The following is a 14,893-nucleotide window of genomic DNA, read 5'->3' as shown; positions in this document are numbered from 1 at the left end:
TCTAACCAGAGCGCATAGCTGCCATCTAGCAGGTTCCTCCGTCCAGCACTGTGTGGGTGGCCCCTACTCTATCCCCAGCAGTGCTTGTTAATGCAGGAAGGTCTCTTTTCTCTCCCTTTGTCTCGCTCTTTCTGTCAGTCCCACTGTACATTTCTCCGCAGCCCCGCTCCCTCCCTGTTTCTACACAGTATCACTTACTCGAGAAGGACGCGAATGCAACAACAACATACATCGTCCTCAATAGGCATACTTTTTTTAATCCCAATATAAACACCCCTAAAAGGTGACATTACACTAAACCCCGTGGATGTGATTTCAGTCCTTATTGATCTGGTGTGAAGTGTGATTTAATAACACGCGTCCCAGAGTTCAGTTCATAATAACGTAATGATTGCCGGCCTAACAGCACCCTTGAACTGTACGTTATTGACGATACAGTACTGCCTCTCGTACCTTATTGCTTGAATATCGACCACTGAGGACAGCAAACACACCTTGAGTGAAAGAAGATGAACAACCCGTGTGTGTGTGTGTGTGTGTGTGTTTTTACAGCGCAACCGGACAAACTATTGCAAAGGAAAGTTATTGTGTAATTGTTTTAATCCAAGTCTGACGAGAAAATCCACTGGATTCATGATCGAATGTTGCCTTTATGTAAAATGCACGCACGCTCCGGATTTTGTCTTCTCAGAAGTGATTTTCAAGCACCGCTTCCATGCAAACGGGCGGATAGTTTGTTCTGATTAGTGAAATGCGTCCGAATCGACAGGAGAGGAAATCATCTTATGTTGCAAATTTAGTGAAATGCATCATTTCCTGTCAATCCCTTGTGCGTGGGTATGCGCTTTGCGTCCCATGGGGGGGGGGGCAGATTGCCATTAACGAGTATACAGGGAGGCAGTTACATAATGCAAATGCTTTGAGTCGTTATTGCTGAAAGAAGGCTGGCCATAAACAGCAATAAATAGATACGATCTTAAGGACTATAACCACATAAGTATGGAAAATATACTGTAGTAAATTTTCACTTGGGCGTTTCTATGCATCTGTCTTTCTCCTTCCCTCTTTCATCATCTTTATGTCACCAAACGTAGCCTTCTATATGCAGTAAAATAGTGCTTTTATAACGAAAAAAACCCCCACTTTTCTGCGTTGGGGACAAATTCATTGTCATTAGCAAGTATTTACTGCACAGCATCCTGGGAAAGTTTGCTGAGCATGCATGTTCTTGTGCTGATTTGAAATATAGGGCCTTGCCTAAGGATATCTCAGCAATAGCTGCTGATGGAAAGGGGGGGGGGAGGATTCTCTTTATTGGTTTGTCACTATATTGAGTATCTTCATGCGTCTGTTTTGTTTACAATTAATTTAGTCCGTGTTAAGCTAACATGCTTTTTTTTTTTTTTTTACAGTGTCCCATGCCAACAGCAGCCCCTATCATGTGAAACATATTACCCAAATAACCGCTCGCTACTAAAAAGAGAGCCACTGTTATGAGCTATTACACCAGAATTGCAGTGTTGACACTGGAGAACATCCCGCCCTCTGTTGTGGTAATTATATCTCAATGAAATGTAGACGTTAATAAAACGATGCAGATGTAAAAAAAATAATATCTGGCCCTAAAGCCTTAGTGAGGCATACAACTTTTTTTCTTTTTTTTTTTACTCAATTAAATCCGAGTATATACTTAGCTCAGTGAATGGGGATTTAAAAGAATGCAAATTACAATGAAGCATTCAGACCAAATAGCTCATTAAGCTGCAGGCAATAATTATACACAGATGGGACAAAAATAATAATCAGATTATCTATCCATCTATCTATCTTTCTTTCTATTATTAAAACAGGTTGTAGGTCGCAAACTGCTGTTAATTCACATAGAGATTGATGGGGATATGATTAAAGAGTCGACATAAACCAGCGAGATCACACACACACACACGCACACACACACACACACACACACACACACACACACACACACACACACACACACGCACACGCACACACACACACACACACGTCCGAGTGCGTTTGTGGCTGCGAGCTCGCACTGGGCCGAGGAGGGCCTTCTCATTATGCGTCCTACCCTGAGAGGCAACACTCGGCCTCACCCAAGGCTCAGAGTGTCACAGTGATTATACACTAGCCCGCATTAATGCCAGCCAAGTGGCGTGATAAAAACATCACATGCACCTCTCGACGCTCGTAACACCCCCACCCCCATCTTTCCTGCCCGTTCTCCTCATCCTCATCAACTCCCCTCCTGCTGCCGCTATCTCACCTTCCCCACCCCCATAACCCTCCTCCTCCTCCTCCTCCTCCTCCTCCCATCTCAGTCAATCAATCCTTCATGAAATCACAAGGTGACACGGATGGCGTTGTCCTGGTAACCATCGCTACAAAACTGTTGCCTGGGCAGCGAGCGCAAACAAGCCCAGAGCCCAGCAAGGCTTCTGTGTTGGAGAGAATGAGGGGAAAAAAAAAAAAAAAAAAAAAAAAGGTATGAGAGACGGGAAATAAAAGGCTAGAAGGAGGGTGGTGAAGGGAAGGTCACCCACTGGCTGCTGCAGGCCACTTTAATTTAATGATACTCTTCAAGGTGGCTTTTCAGCAATGAGCACTGTAGCATAAATATCAGGCAGATCTGCAAATTAAACAAATGCATTTGAGTTGCAGAGAAAACTAAATGTTATTCTAATCCATAGGTTTTTAATGTAGCTACGTGCTGCTTTTCAAATTCACCAGCAGAACAGTTTTTTCCATTAATCCTTTATTATGCCAATAAAATGACAATGTTTTTTATATCCGTGCTGCTGTTTCTTCATTGACGCATTCTAAGGGATCCTCTTAGGGCAAAAACACTCTCGAGAATAAAATACATCAGAGGCGGGATTTATAAAAAGAGCACTCTAATGAAGTACTTTATCAAAGTTGCGGTAGCCTTTGGACGCATTATTCATTATTTAACGGCAGTTCTAGTCCGGTGAGATATGTCAATATGTAGTATAGGATCTGACAAAATGATTCATGCGATGCTAATTAATCAATTCAACATTCTCCACTAATATAATTTCCAGAGGAAGAAAAAAAAAAAAAATTCAAATGATTTAACCTCTTTGTGCATTGCATTAATCTTTTTGCATACGGTAACTGCTTTACTAGAGTTTGACACATGAGAAAAAGAATACACACACTGATGTTTGAGGGAAATGAATATGATATTTCTCTATTTACAGCTGTTTGTTTAGTGTCGTGAACTACATAGTGTGAATTAAGACTGATGTATGAATTAGGCTTTGATGAAAAAAACAACAACAAGTTTTCATTACTCAGATTACTTTTTACCAGATATTAGCTGGGCCAGAAGAAAGAGAAGCTGGCTGAACAGCAGGAAAGAAAAGGTGTTTGTCTGCATTATGAGGGAGGCGGAGTAAATTCACTGCGTACAACAATACCCAGAGAGGGACCTTGAGTGTCCATGAAGAGCCCCATTCCCTTTTTCACTTTCAAATCACCTTATCCCATGATTTTTTTGGATGCCATCCTAAAAATCCAAGGCCATTATTTCCATCCAATTTGTTCCCTCTCTCTGCATGAACACTGACAGATTGTCATATTTTGGCCACGCTCCCAGAGGAGAGTTGTGAGAGGCAGGAGGGCAGATAAACGGCTATTACCATTCACACCGCCTCATTACGGAGCATTTAGACCCAGGAGGACCGGCCCAAAAGCCCCACGCAGAGGGCGTTCACGCTGCTCCTGCGCCCACCCCAGGTGCCCTGTACCATGGGACTTGTGATTGACAGCTGGTTCTCCTTTATTTAATTTTCTTATTAAATGTGCAGTCACATTGGTTCATAAAAAAAAACAAAAAAACATTCGATACAACGCAAGTGCTTGCGGATCAAACCCCCACAGGAGCTGTTGCGGTTCATATGGATTCAGATCGATTTGGTCCTTTGGACATACAAGAATGAATTGCAGCTATAAACGTGTTTTTGCATACGCAGCAAAACATTTGCATTACGCAAGCAGCATAAAAGATTTTGAGCCTACCGTCATGAATCCATCCAGCAGGCCCGAGTCTGGTTTGGGTGGGGCTTGCAGCCGCTCCATTGACCACTTCTCAATGATTGAAGACACCTGAGAGTTTTCTGTGTTGAGGATGCGAAACCCAGTCATGTTGACTCCACTGAAACGATACGGCTCCATGTCGAGGGCAAAAAGGTCCTGGATGCATAGAGATGAAAGTGTTTGAGCTGCGAAAATAATGAATTTATTATCTTTGCTTTGCACACCTGTGCGTCTCTCACCTGTCCTCAATAATCAAGATCAGACATTTGAGTGGCAGCTTTAACAAGTGATTGCAGAAGAGTACGGTTGAAGGTGTTTCGGGAGCTATTTTATCTCACGCTGAGGCAGCAGCCTTGATGAAGTCAATGTTTTCAAGGTTACAGGCAGGCTTTTGGTGGACTGCCATCTATCATGTGGAAGTGAAAGGACAACCCAATCGTCCTGCATACAGCATGTCTGGCATCTCACCAGGCAGATGTCTTTGGGATGCAACAACACAGTTGACAGAACAACAGCAGGTGATGGATGCAGAATGGGCGGGGGGGGGGGGGGTGCCACGGTCAATGTTTGCTGTCCTATTCCTAAATCCAAACGGATGGCTCCGTACCAGTATACAGCAGCTTTGGCCGGGCACAGTAGCCTCCAACTGGCCAAACGCTGGCTGATGTTAACATAGGCATGTTTCCACCCCCAACAAGCGGCAGCATGCTGCTGAGAGAGGCCTGTGATCATTATTCTCTTTTCTTTTCCATTGACATACCTGCTGTCACTCACTCCCCTTTCATCTAGCCAGGTTCTTATGTGGACACACAAGGGATGGTTACATGTCCCGTGCACTGGTAAATGTCTTTTTAGGTCACTTTTCTTTGACCTTTCTCTCAGACCTCCCAATTGTGCTGCGAACAACACAGCATGCCATTTGTTTGTTAGCTATAATGGACCAAATGGGAGAGTCAGGGCTATTATCTGAGCTTTCAGTCTTCTCTGGGCTTCAGTAAAGATGTGCGTCTGTTCATCTGCAACGTAGCAAGCAATCTTTGTAGTGACTGGATCAAAGAACTTTGGAGAACTTCAATCGCTGCCAGAGTCAGAATAAAATATATCCAACTGTTCTGCTTTTCCGACACTCAGGGTTGTGGAAAGCCACATGCGGCGAGAAGGTTGGTGAAGAACTGAGAAAATAAACCGAAGTTCAACTTTCAGAGCTGATACTTTCAAATGCAAAGAGTATATTTACAATGAAATACATGACAATGAGTCAGCTTTTCATGGTTATCTATTTCTAACAGCAGACATTCAGGTTGTAGTTAGGGTTCATAATGCTTCACACGAAAGGAAAATAACAGCATGTTTTTCTCTGACTGGCTCCGGGTCGATTAATATTTAATGTTATTCTCAGAGAGGAAAACTGCTTTCAGACGCTTCGACAGACAATGTAAGACAAAAAGACAAACACAACAACAACAACAAACAAAAATTACAACATAGTATATAATTGTGCCAGCGTACTCACCAGGGTAGTAAAAATATAATGGTAGTACTCTGTCATCATACCCATGGCCAGGGCCTACGGGGAGAAAAGAACATCGGGCAGTAACAGAAAATCAAATATTCATAGCTTAATGAACATGTGACTGTTCATTTAATTCATTTATTTCGTCTGCAACTTGTATAGTCCGACACTAACATCTCTGAGGAAAGAAACCGCAGGCGTGTCTCGACCATTTTGAGTTGAATTGAACCATTGAATTACCATTGAACACTTGTGGCCATAATACAAAATAGAAGAAAGCATCGCAGTTATTGGATAGAAAGGTACCCTCTATAAACTTTAAGTAAGGAGTGTGTCGAAAGTCATTGTCGTACAGTTTATGTTTTCTTGAGCCTAAGTATTCACCATCAATACAAACAGTTCTTGTTGGTTCCCATAGACACACAGCTGTATTGATCATCCACACAGTGCAATATGCTTCTTAGAAGACTTCAGCTCAATAAGGACCCCGACCATTCTCATAAATAACGTGTCTTTGTAAAATTAATTTAACATGCCTGTGAGCGGAATTAGACTTTCTAATTAAAAAAGCTTTATTGCGCAATGGAGAGCTTCCATTATGACGGGTCAGTAGCAGAGATCTAATATTCTAGGAAGAGATTAAGGATGCACGGAGCACAAAGTAGGTGTCTGAATCACTTGCATCAGTGCTTAAAGAGAGAAGGAGTAATAAAGGGAAAACTATATTTATTGTTTCACAGTATACACATAATGAGTGTACTTTGAGTCTATGTATTGAGTCTACGCTTCTATTAAGTGAAATTACGCACATTTTGGGACTGCAGGTAATTTAGTTTTAATTTAATTCCAGAAGCGCTACGATGCAATCACTCATCCTATAAATGCAGCACACTGTTGCATGAACTGCTCTATTTGCATATTTAACTTAAATGTGAATAGCATGGATCCCCAAACTGTTCAATAATAAGACATCATTATGAAATAAATATATATAATATTTAAAAAAAATTGTAATATATAAATATTGATATAAATCAAAAGTGACAACATCTTTGTCATGGAGAGTGACATTATGAAATTTGACAATATGAAAGGAAAAGTGACATTGTGAAATAAAAAAATGCTTTTTAATGAACTCTTATAAAACTAATAATTCAACAGATTTACATTTAATAAATTCCCAAATCATTCCCAATCATTTAACATACATTTATTCAAATTGCTATTAATTTAATCCTGATTAATTAATTAATTTATTTCATATGAATTACTTTGGGGTGCCATAACTAGTCCCCAGGTTTGTTTTTGCTGTAATGAATTTAATAAACCATGCTGGCTCGTTAAGCTGGCCTCATACCTGTTTAAGGATCCAGGCAGCCATCTCATGTCCACAATCAAAGATGACATGGAACTCTTTTGCCTTCTTCATCTCCTTCAGAAGTGGCTTGGCATCCTTGGTCTCCGTGGGCAGCTGTCGGATCTTCAAACGAATATTGTATCGTGACGGTGCCTTGATCAGCTCCTGCAGTCGAATCAGACCTGCAGACAAAGAGGACACATAGCGTGAAAAAGGAATTTTAAAGACGCAGCTACATAGTGTGTTTGATCTGCTGCCATTTTGAAGTATCCCCGATGCTGAGGAGGCCACAAAAAAAAAAAACAACCCAACTGGATTCAGGTTTTCTCAGCAGAAAAAGGCTCATATGCGTACCTTCCTAATCCACAGTCTATTGATCCTCCTACTCATGCTTGGCAAGCAAACAGACTGCTACAGACCTATCAAGAGAATTAACACCAACCCAGCACATTGCACCCTTTTTATACCAAAAGCACGAAATGGAAAGAACCTCGATCTGCACCCTCCTACAGAAACTTCCAATCCCATAGAAGCCTCCAAAATGTAAATTTTGCTCTTGTCTTCCACGATACCAAATAGGAGTATGGAATAGGTTCAATTTTATCTTGATGGAAAGCTGCGGTCAATCCCGCCTCTCCGGTCTCTCTCACACACTTCAGATGTGCTCTGATGAGAGAGGCTCTGTTTGCACAGCTTGTTCTTGCCCCTAGGGAGCCTGACGCCACCGTCACATATTGAGCTACAATCTTCACCTTTCATTTCTCGGCCACACACTCGGGGAGAAAGCTCTCTCCGGGAGATACTGCGACGAGATTACAATGAGTTTCTCCCTCAGTAAAGAACTTCAGAGTGTGGGATGAAAGAGGCTGGATTGATGGGAGAGATGATTACTTGTCATGGGTATAAAAATGGATGGAGCGGTGAGGGTAGTTTGAGAGGGAACTGAAGAGAGATAGGATTTTTTTTTTTCTTTTTTTTTTTGTGGAACCACTTTAAGATAGCTCAGCCTATTTTTTATTTTGAAATGAAGTGCTGTGTGAGCAGTTTAATGGTCTTACTGTGAGTAGGGCTGGGTCTCCCTGAGGCCTATAGAAGGATTGGTGTGAAATAGGAACATGCAGGTCTTGTTGTGAAAAGTACCATTACAGGGAGGAATACTGAACCACCTAGAGCTTTCCTCAGGTAATCCCAATAGATCCCTACTCTAGGGCATGTCCACCTCTCCCTGTTTATGTTCGTGCCGACACTTTGGGGAGGTGTTAAGCAAGAAAGAAAAAAAAACTGTCAAGGGAGCTCAACGTTTGGGAAACACTGTCAGTGTCGATGTTTGTGGGCTCTGGCTAATGCCTTCAGACTTTCCCCCTGGATCTTCTAACGGCTGTGTGTGAATATTTTATCCCCTCCGATAGTTTTTCCTGCCAGCCGTCAGATAGGCTCCAATCAGCAGCGCGGGGCCCTGGAGCATGAAGCTGTGTGATTACAGCCCGGGACCAGGTGGAAGCGGTGGGGGGGAGCGACGCGGCTATGCAGCAGTCACACTTTTCGGGGCGTCAGGTGCGTTATAGCAGAAACACTCCGCAGAGGAGGAACCAAGCCGCTCCTCTCTGACCGAGCGAGAGGCGAGAGGTCACCTTTTTGGCATCTCGCTGGGGCAGTTTCGCTGGAGAATGAGGGTGTTAACATACTGAGCTCCAAGGCAGGAAGTGAAGAGGGGTCAAGGAGATGAGTCAGAATAATGTGACAAGTGGGACGAGTCATTGGGATATATAGTCCGAGGTTAGCGAACGGGCACTAGCATGCTGCAGGATTGCCTGTTATAGAGATAATGGAGGAAGCAAAATAGCAGTAAAACGATCACACTGCTTGTTAAAAAAGGAACAAAAAAAAAGGTTGTAAATTTCTATTTAGCGGCCCAATTTGGGATGTCAACTCCAAGACAATATTCATTTGTAGGGAGTGAATTCATTATGCAACCTGTCCAAAATTTAAAACCTCCCCTCAACTCAGGCTAATTTACCTACATGAAGCTGTCAACCACATCACGCCAAATAGCTCATAAATTGCGAATGAGCATTTGAATATTGTTATCTTCTCTGGGGCGATTACACTAAAAAAAAAATAAAAATAATATCGCTGCACTCGAGCTAAAATACGACTCATCTTCCAAAATGCATATTATGAGCCTCTCCACAAAGTCACAGGACAGACAAAATGGCTCGCAGACACGTTTGATAGCCACCCTTTAGAAATCAAGTGTCTCTGTGTGTTATTAACGTCTGTTGTCAGCCCCCACATCGTACAATTCTGCATTGCATTAATCTGAAGAGACACTGGGTCATTCTGGGTAATGCCGTTCTCTCTCTCTTTTTTTTTTTTTTCTACGCTGCTGCTCACTCTCCTGGAAGACTGACATGGGCAGCACCTGCAGGACTGAGGCAGAACAGTAAGCTATTGATTTCTGAATTAACTTGACAGGTTACAAAGCACTCACTGAACTCTACGCTGCAGCGCCTCTTTTGTAGTTCACCTAGTATCTGGACATTTTAAGGCGTAAACGCTGAAGGTTATAAACACCGTCACACTAAGCAGGCAAAAAAACCCCACAGAAACAGAAGCACCACGGAAAGATGAAGACAGACACTGACTGTACCTGTACCTGTGCTGTCGTCATACACCACAGTGACCGTCCTCCACTTGAAGAAGTGCACCAGGTCGAGGATGGCTCTACTGAGGGAGGAGAAGTCGGGATACAGGCTGACATAGTACGAGTCCCTGTTGTCCGACACTTGATGCTTCCATTTGGTCTGGACGTGGGGCACTCCCAGAGCGTTACAGATCGATTGGACTGCATTGGCCGATGAGCTGTGTGAGGGGCCAAAAATGGCCGCCACCCCGAGGGAAAGCTGATCACATGCTAGTAGGGTAAGAAGAAGAAGGAGGAGAAGAAGAAGAAGAAGCGACGAGTTAGCGTAATGCTTTAAAGTTTGCGCACATATGTCACACCAAACAAACATGAAGTAATAAGAACATGTGCTTTAAAATGGTCACAGCCCAACTGATGGGGGGGGGGGGGGGGGGGGGCGTTTTGTTTGTGAGAACAAACACACATGCACAGCATATAACGCAATACACATCTCTGCCAATGGTTTTAGACCACTCTTCTAATAAAAACATCTACTTTAGTAGTGCTTAGAGGGTGTCAGACTCCTATTCTAGTATAGCTCATATATTTTACACTCAAAACGGCGATAAATAGAGTGCCCCATTGAGTTTGATCTCAGACACAGCCAATGATTGTCGAAATTGATTTTCTTGTGTTTGTCGCCTCTCTTTTGGTATTTCCACACAATGCTTGCCGTTTGCTCAACAGCAAACTTTTTTTTTTTTTTTGCAGAAACATGCTGAGTTTTGGATGATTTTTTTTTTTCCTTACTCGTTTTGAATGTTTTGTACTCTTTTATAAGTGTAGTCATCCCTGTATGGAGTACATTTCCCCAATGCATGGGAGCCATATGACTAACCATTAATTTCTTCATTTCTTCAACACAAACGTTCACACAATTTCACAGCAAATCCCCCGACTCACCTTTCCTGGAGGCTTCAAAGCTGTCGAAGATGTTTATTCTCTGGATGTCATAGGTCAGCGTGGTGTTGGGGAGCAAGGTGCGGTTCCTGTTGATTGTGTTCAAGGCAAATTTAAAGGCTAGTTCCTCTGCTCCGGAAGGGCCGCTCTCAATGGATTCAAATATTCCTCCTGAGGGTGAAGCAAAAAAAATAAAAATAACAGCTGAGAAAAAGACCTCTGAATAACCAATTCCTTCTCTTGTAAGAACAGAAGATTCCTTAACGCAATTGACATTCAAGTAAATGGTCGATATGATGCAGGCATATTACAGCTCAAGCAGTGCTATCGTTTACAAAACTGGTGCTATTGTGTTCAATGCTTTGCACAGCTCAGTCAGACACTGACATGGAACTGATTTACAGTGCCGATAAGGCGTCTGGATCTCAGCTAATTTGCATTCTGTGGCAGTTGTCAGTGTAATTATAGGCAATTAGTGACATTGGGAGGTGAGTTCAGGGGTGAGTGACCTTCTTTAACTCCCTCACTCAGCCTTGGCAGAACGGTTCACTCTTCCACTTTGTCCCATTGATTTCAGTGATTCTCAAATGAGAGGAGAGCAAAAAAAAAAAAAAGAAGAAAAAAAGACGTGAGCGCAGGGAGCAGAGGAATGAGGACAAAAAAGACTAAGAAAAGGTAGAGGAGAGGCAAAACAGAGCCATGGTAGGAACCAGTGAGATATGTATATAAGAGGGACAAAAAGAAGGGCGACAACAGAACGACAGGCAAAGTGAAGGAGAAGGCCAATCAAATCAGAAAACCTCAGGAAGCTTTTAATTATACTCATTAAAAACAAATCGACTCAGAGGTTGAAATGATTATTTCTGCGTCATATTTGGCTGTTGATTTTTAATGGGAGCGCATCCTGAAGGGAGGTTCGTGCTGTGCCTGCCTGAGAAATCTTGTTAACTTTTAGATGTATGTGATTCACACCTTGGGATGCTCATTAGTTGTCAAAGTAAAAGCCTACAACACAGAAATAAACAATACACGCTGTTTCACCACACCGCATGAGCCAGACAATATAATTACCACCGCAAAGTAAGGTGTTGTCAACTTAAAACAGCTCCTTTCAGACTTGTCAATTATCTCGAGCCGAACAAAAAAGCGAATAAAGCTCCAGATGGTCCAATCACTGCGGTTCAGAATCCTAAACAAAGAGAGGCGAATGCGTTTCATTTAAAGATTATGACAAGACATCTTTTACCTGCATTCATTTGACAATCAACAGAAATGCATGTCATTCAATTTGACACTAACTTTAGAAGGACATATTGCAAAGTTATTATCAAATTTACATGCTGTTTTTAAATAAATATATATTTTTTTGTTTCGATTCAGCCAATATACAAACGAGGACATACTATAAGATGATGTTGGGGTCAGTAAGAATACTGATGAGAGTGTTTTCACACGTACAGTGTTAGGAAGAGGCGATGTCATGTTGTAGGTGGTGCAATACGCCGGAGTATTAACCATATTACAGTTTCAAAGAGAACATTTCTATGTCAAACAACTGAAACAGCTGTAGAGTGGAGCAACTACTTTAAACTTTTAAAATAAAAAAAATAAAAAAGCGAACCAATGTTCCGAAAGCTGGTCCACCTTTGAGGATGGACAAAATCCTGAGAAAGCTTTACAGAAATCAAACTTAAAAGAGAACGTATGACGTGAGGGGGGGGGGGGGGGGGGGGGGGGGGGGGGGGGTGGGAGATGAAAGGGGGTTGTAAGAGCAGCTCTGAGAAAAACTCTCGGAGTCAAGAGCTGAGTTCAGCAGTCCATCCACGGCTCCCATCCTCTCGGAGGACAGAGAGTCGGTTTGACGAAATCCGAACTGAAAAAAAAAAAAAAAGTTTAAAGCCTGTTTATTGATTCATTTACGGAGCGGGAGGGAAAAGAGACTGAGAGAGAAGAAGACGGAGGGAGTGAGTGAGGCATTTTTTAAAGAGCGGAGGAAGAGTGAGAGTTGTACAGCGACAGACGGCTATAAATAGCGGCCGGCCATGGCAGGAAGGGAAAGAAAGGGAACGAAGGAGGGAAAAGAAGATGTCATTAACTAGAGTTTTATCACTGTCGCCATGGCGCACCCATATGCTATGCTTCCTTGTTTTATGTTCGAACATTTTCTTATATATGTGTTGTCCAGTAGAGAATTGGAAAAAAAAGGTGACGTGGAGAGGAAGAGGGAGCCGGATGTCTCAGTGGAAGATGAGAATTCAGAGTAAACCTGCAAAGGCACTTTAGTAAATGTTTTGTGCTTCACTGTCATTGAGTGATAATAATGAGGTTCTCATGCGTTGGTCCTCCCGCTATACAGCGATGGGATGCGAACATGCTGCTATTCACGGCATTTAATTTCACTGAAATTGCACATTAATCTGAAAAAAAGACTGAATACCCGAGAATCACCATTACAGATGTTTGGAATCGCGTCAGTCTGACCTAATAGATAATAATTACAATAGTGGCCCGAGGGAGCAGACAGAGCTCCAATGGCCTGTTGAACGAGTTTGAAAATGAGCATAAGGATATTAAGTTATGCTCATCGGATTTCTTTGGCATGCTCTATGGCTCGGACATGATGGTTTGAAACTGACCGCGTACCTTTGAGAACACAGAAGAGCAGGAAAATAAAATTCAGTCCACAAAAGGGTTACATTTCAGAATTCCAAGCATTGAAATACAGAAAATGAAATGTTTTTTGTTTGATTTCATGCTCTTTGGAGTGTAGCATGTTACATGAGAATATATCTTCAGTATTGTTTCAACTGAATGATGAATTTAACATTAAGATTCCTTCCCAAACAGAATTTTGGTTGTAATCTAGCTTGCAAGAAATCTTGTTTAATATATATAATATAAACCATCTACTCATCCTCCTCTTATTAGTTGGTGTTGTGGTCTATCTGATTGCAGGTGTGTGAGTTACAGCTGAGATAATCAGTGTGTGTGTGTGTGTGTGTGTGTGTGTGTGTGTGTGTGTGCGTGCGTGTATGAATTATCGTGCCATCATTGGGACTGGTGTGAATTATAGTGCAAATGAAAGCTCTGAGTGAGTTATGAGCTGGATAATCACCCTGACGAGAAAACAGGCCTGTTGATATGTGTGTGTGTGTGTGTGTGTGTGTGTGTGTGTGTAGGTATGTCTGTGTGTGTGTGTGTGAGAGAGAGAGCATGAGCAGAAAGTGGAAAGAAAAGGAGGGGGGGGGGGGGTGTAAATTTGACTCTCTTTTAATTAATCTTTGTTCACAGTTAATCACGCACATTTTGGATTGGTCATTGTAAAGTGACTTTGTCAATGGCTTATATTTCTGACAGAAATTAATTAATTTTGAATAGATTCATGCGTCACAAACAATAGCAATGAACAGACCTTTAAATGTATGTACAGGTGATGAACGTATGCATAAAATGTATTCTACATGCTGCTCTGAACAAGAATTCAAACTTACACCATATTTCAGTGACTTCAGTTCTCTCTAATTACCAGCAGAGAAAGTGAATTTAGTCCTACAATAAAAACACGTACTAACTAAACCATGAAGGAAAATACAATTAGCCCTCTCTGCTCAAGGATGCTCTTGTTCACTCTGGAATCAGATATGTTGCCATGGCGACTCATGCATATGCTATGGCTGATAGGCATCGGCAGTTTTGGAATCTGGGCAGCTGATTGGTGGAGGAAGGGCGTTGCGATAGTGCGGACGGCCTGTCTCTGTGACTAATGACCAGCAGTGCAGCTGCAGGATAGCGGTGGGCTGCAGGGTGGGTGCCATGGTAACCAGCGAGCAACCCTGTCGGTAGGGTAAGTGGCCCAGGTATGAACGTGAAGTAGCTCAGTTAAAAGCAGGACCTCCGCCCACCAACCCCCCCCCCCCCCCCAAAAAAAACCCCAACCCTGGACCGTTTCTGTCTCCTTCCGTCTTTCAGCCGGCGCTTGGAGCCAATAGGCAAGAGGCAAAAGTGATGGAAAAGATCCATAAATATCCCTGAATTTCCCGATGGGAGCGGTCCCTGACATGTTTGGCGGTGAATGGGACATGATGCATGAAGGCCTGCAGAGAGTCGCCGCCCCTGGCCATTAATCTGAAGATCCCCTTGCGGTAGACTGACCTTCCTATGCTGCACAAGGGCCAATTCTCTGTCACGCTGAAAATCCCCAGAAATCTGACCGGGCCAAGGGACGCATCAACATGTGCAGGATGTTCTGTGGTGCGATATCACACAAACAAAACCATCATTTCAAGGTAATTAAGTCCCGGTTTACAACATCATTGAAATACAAATTAAAAAAAAATCCGTAAACATTTATTTTTTTGCT

The 14,893-nt window shown here is 42.5% G+C and overlaps 1 protein-coding gene across 2 annotated transcripts in view; it reads right to left on the bottom strand.

Moving 5' to 3' along the window:
* The window catches only part of LOC137872318 (glutamate receptor ionotropic, kainate 2-like), a 54,301-nt gene that overhangs the window by 26,243 nt on the left and 13,165 nt on the right, over nt 1-14,893 (bottom strand). Inside the window, exons 2-6 of one of the 2 annotated variants that reach the window (XM_068710512.1) lie at nt 10,537-10,704; nt 9,601-9,864; nt 6,951-7,132; nt 5,594-5,647; nt 4,063-4,236 (exon numbers count right to left, since the gene is read on the bottom strand). In XM_068710512.1, the coding sequence (XP_068566613.1) occupies nt 4,063-4,236; nt 5,594-5,647; nt 6,951-7,132; nt 9,601-9,864; nt 10,537-10,704 (842 nt within the window). The remainder of the gene's footprint in view (nt 1-4,062; nt 4,237-5,593; nt 5,648-6,950; nt 7,133-9,600; nt 9,865-10,536; nt 10,705-14,893) is intronic. The other variant, XM_068710513.1, reaches the window with a different exon arrangement.

Source organism: Cebidichthys violaceus, unplaced genomic scaffold (genome assembly GCF_023349555.1).
Source record: "Cebidichthys violaceus isolate CVI_PGR_0920_01 unplaced genomic scaffold, fCebVio1.0.p SCAF_158, whole genome shotgun sequence".
In the NCBI taxonomy this organism is placed as follows: domain Eukaryota; kingdom Metazoa; phylum Chordata; class Actinopteri; order Perciformes; family Stichaeidae; genus Cebidichthys; species Cebidichthys violaceus.
This window is presented reverse-complemented; position numbering and strand designations above follow the sequence as displayed.